At 44.3% G+C, this 3344-nt stretch overlaps 1 protein-coding gene across 1 annotated transcript; it reads left to right on the top strand.

Moving 5' to 3' along the window:
• Positions 1-172: 172 nt before the first annotated feature.
• Positions 173-2728, top strand: LOC118327945 (vasopressin V2 receptor-like). The gene is made up of 3 exons (XM_035661491.1): positions 173-305; positions 579-1462; positions 1695-2728. Exons 2-3 carry the CDS (start codon positions 619-621, stop codon positions 1901-1903), a joined length of 1053 nt encoding a protein of 350 aa, XP_035517384.1. The 5' UTR covers positions 173-305; positions 579-618; the 3' UTR covers positions 1904-2728.
• The last annotated feature ends 616 nt before the right edge of the window (positions 2729-3344 follow it).

The following is a 3344-nucleotide window of genomic DNA, read 5'->3' as shown; positions in this document are numbered from 1 at the left end:
TTTCACCTTCTGTGCACTGCCGAGGTGCCCTTGAGCAACGCAATCTAACCCCAAAACCTGCTCATGGGGCGCTGGTAACGTTGAACAATTTCCCCCCTAGGGGATCAATAAAGTATTTCTTCTTCTTCTTCTTCTTCTTCTTCTATTTTTCAGCACTAAATGAATCTAAGCTCCACCCTGTTTCATCCTGTCATAAAACACAGGGGCCCAACTGTGGAGACCTTCTCCAGCAACAGCACCCATCTCTCTCTCTCCAATCCCAACCTGAGCGCGGCCACGGAAGTAGAGCTCCAATTCACCTTAAGGTAGGTGGGAATGTTTGCTGTAAAATACCTTACTGACATAATTGTTGAAATATATGTAGTCTTATTTTATAGGCCCTTGTAGCGAACGAAACCTTTCTTCAGTGGTAAAATCCTCAATTATATAACAGACTCCGTTCTGACCAGGCGGAGCCAGTGGGGCCTATATAATAAGTTTCCACAGTAATCTTTATTTTGGAAAATGTACAATCCAGTATTATATGATATGATTCAATAACCTATAACTGGACTTTCCGCCCTTTTATTCCCCTATAGTCCGTTCTTCTGTCAGAAGGCATTAACGACCACAAACACAATGCGTCTCCTGAACGACACCGACTCCGTGGATGAGGAGGACGTGGCAAGGGATGAGATTCTGGCCAAGGTGGAGATCGCGCTGCTCAGTATCATCTTCGTCAGCGCGGCCATCCTCAACACCGCCCTGCTGCTCGTCCTCTGGAGAGAGCGCAAACAGATGTCCAGGATGCGCGTCTTCGTCTTCCACCTGTGCCTGGCGGATCTGGTGGTCGCTTTCTTCCAGGTGTGTCCGCAGCTCATGTGGGACATCACGGACAGATTCGTTGGACCAGACCTGGTGTGCCGCCTGGTGAAGTACCTGCAAGTTCTCGGCATGTTTTCATCGACTTACATGATCGTGGTGATGACAGTTGACAGATACCAAGCCGTCTGCAACCCGATGGTGAAGTTCCAGCGGACGCGCACAAGACTGAACGTCCCCGTGTGCATCGCGTGGGGGGTTTCTCTGCTGGGCAGCTTGCCACAGGTTTTTATTTTCTCACAGGTCGAGGTCGCACCCGGCGTGTTTGACTGCTGGGCTAAATTTATCCAGCCATGGGGGCTGCAGACTTATATAACCTGGACCACGCTGGTCATTTTTGTTTTACCTGTTATTACAGTTGTTGTTTGTCAAGTGCGCATCTGCCGAGCCATCCAGATCAACCTGTACCAAAAGATCCATCAGCAGGGCAGCGTGGGACTCCCTTTTCCATCCAGAGCCAGCGGTGTGGCCGGAATGTCCAAGGCCAGGGTGAAGACGCTGAAGATGACAGTGGTCATCGTGCTCGCTTATATTGTCTGCTGGACTCCCTTCTTCACTGTCCAGCTCTGGTCCGCCTGGGACGAACATGCGCCAAAAGAAAGTAAGTTTATTAAGTGTTTCTGGCTGGTTCTTAGTTTGATGTGTTTTTTTAATTATTATTATTTTACTGTTTATTCTATTTGGGATTTATTTCTAAATACATGATTAGTCATCAGAGTCTCGGCGCGCTATCCGAGAAGTGCGTTTTTACGCACGAAACCCGGAAGATATTAATATGTGAGAAGGATACTTTGCAAACACATGACTCATTTGTTCTTCTCCTGTCATTCCAGCTGCGACTTTTACCATCCTGATGTTGTTGGCTAGTCTGAACAGCTGCGCCAATCCCTGCATTTACCTTCTGTTCAGCGGTCAGTTCCCCAAGAGGCTGGTGACGCTCCTGTGCCAGCGGCAGTCCGACGGAAAGGACTCAATGCATGAGGAGGCGACGCTGGTCAGCACGTTGTACATGAGCTTCAAAAATGTATCTGAGTCTAAATGAAGACGACGCCTTATGATTTGGAAACGGGAACAGGCTGATAGGGGGAAGCGTGCGAGGTCGGTGCGCCTCGTGAAGCTGCCTCTGAACTCGCTCTGCATTTGAACGATTGTTTCCTCTGAACGGGAGATATGGAGACCCGATCGTATCTGTCTGGGTCCCTGACATATGAAAACTTGGGGTTTCATAGAAACATTCACCAAAAGTGGTCGTGAGTGAGAACTGCGCTCCAGATGTTGTTGGGTGTGGACTGTTGGATCGATGCTCTTTGGTAAAGGATCAGTAAAGACTCTGCGAGCAGCTGGTGTCATCACAATGTTACTATGACTGTGACAGTTTTGATATGTAAATATTCCTCACATTTAGCTAATAGAAGCTGGATTTGGACTTTTTGCACTTTTGCCTTTACAGACAGATTCAGTGTTTGGATTTCAGATAAAGCTGTTCAGGATAAAGAGGAACTTCTTCTGTTGTTATTTTGTGTCTGAAATTATGTTTGTGGGATTTTGAGCAAATTGCCAGTAGTTATACTTTGAAATTAGCACAGTCCTTTGAGTTGAGCTCAGAGACCTTGAGGTAATAAGATTTACTATATTATTGTCCAATGAGAAAGCTATTGCAAAGAGTGAAAGCAAGGTTGTGTTTTAAGGAATATAACACAGAAGAAATATGAAATGCAACATGTGGCTGCCTCCAAACAAGCTGTTGTAACATAACTGCATTTAATGATGATGTGAAATACAGTTGTCACAACTATAAATGTTCTCTGTGGTGAATAACTGAGTAACTATATTTGTGAAATCTTGTTGTAACCGACTATAGAAAAAAAGTGTGGAATAAAGTCATATTCTCACAACTGCTTTGTCCTTTTACTTGTGTGTAATATTATACACAATAACAATATAAGAGCATGATTATGATCATACTATTCAAGTTGACAATATGCACGTAAAGATATTAGGCAGATTTAAACCCGGTGTATGTCATATGTGTATTATCTGCTGGTCAACAGAGGGACTTCACACTGAAGAAGCAGCCGCATACCAAAGGGTGACACAGCCTGAAAAATATTACACATACACACAGGACACATACAAGGAATGTGCCTCATTTATTTTCAACTACACCCAGGTAAGTACAAGTCAGGATAAAAAAGGTTTTATTAAGGTAAAGTGGTTCGAGATTAGGACTTTGGGTCAAACTGTGGTCATAATTTTCTTTCAGCCTGATTTTGAACAATTAAACAGATAATTAGACCAGACTGGCAGCAAGTCGTTACTGTCTGTTGCCTGGGAGTTATTGGGAATATGTGCAACAGTGGAATCTATGAAAAGGTTATTGTCAGTGTCACTATGGGAGCTACAGTTCCCTCTAAGAACGTTAATATAGCTCAGTAACAGCTTTGACTCCCAGCATTTATGTAATCTTATTGGGTTTTATGGTA

Source organism: Morone saxatilis, unplaced genomic scaffold (assembly GCF_004916995.1).
Source record: "Morone saxatilis isolate NCDOM2014 unplaced genomic scaffold, NCSU_SB_2.0 Contig18, whole genome shotgun sequence".
Lineage (NCBI taxonomy): Eukaryota > Metazoa > Chordata > Actinopteri > Moronidae > Morone > Morone saxatilis.
This window is presented reverse-complemented; position numbering and strand designations above follow the sequence as displayed.

What these genes read in the sequence shown, in the direction of transcription:
- LOC118327945 (XM_035661491.1), top strand. Translation starts at nt 619, where the DNA reads ATGCGTCTCCTGAACGACACCGACTCCGTGGATGAGGAGGACGTGGCA. An exon ending in CGAACATGCGCCAAAAGAAA is followed by an intron (nt 1,463 to 1,694) that starts GTAAGTTTATTA and finishes CTGTCATTCCAG; the next exon opens with CTGCGACTTTTACCATCCTG.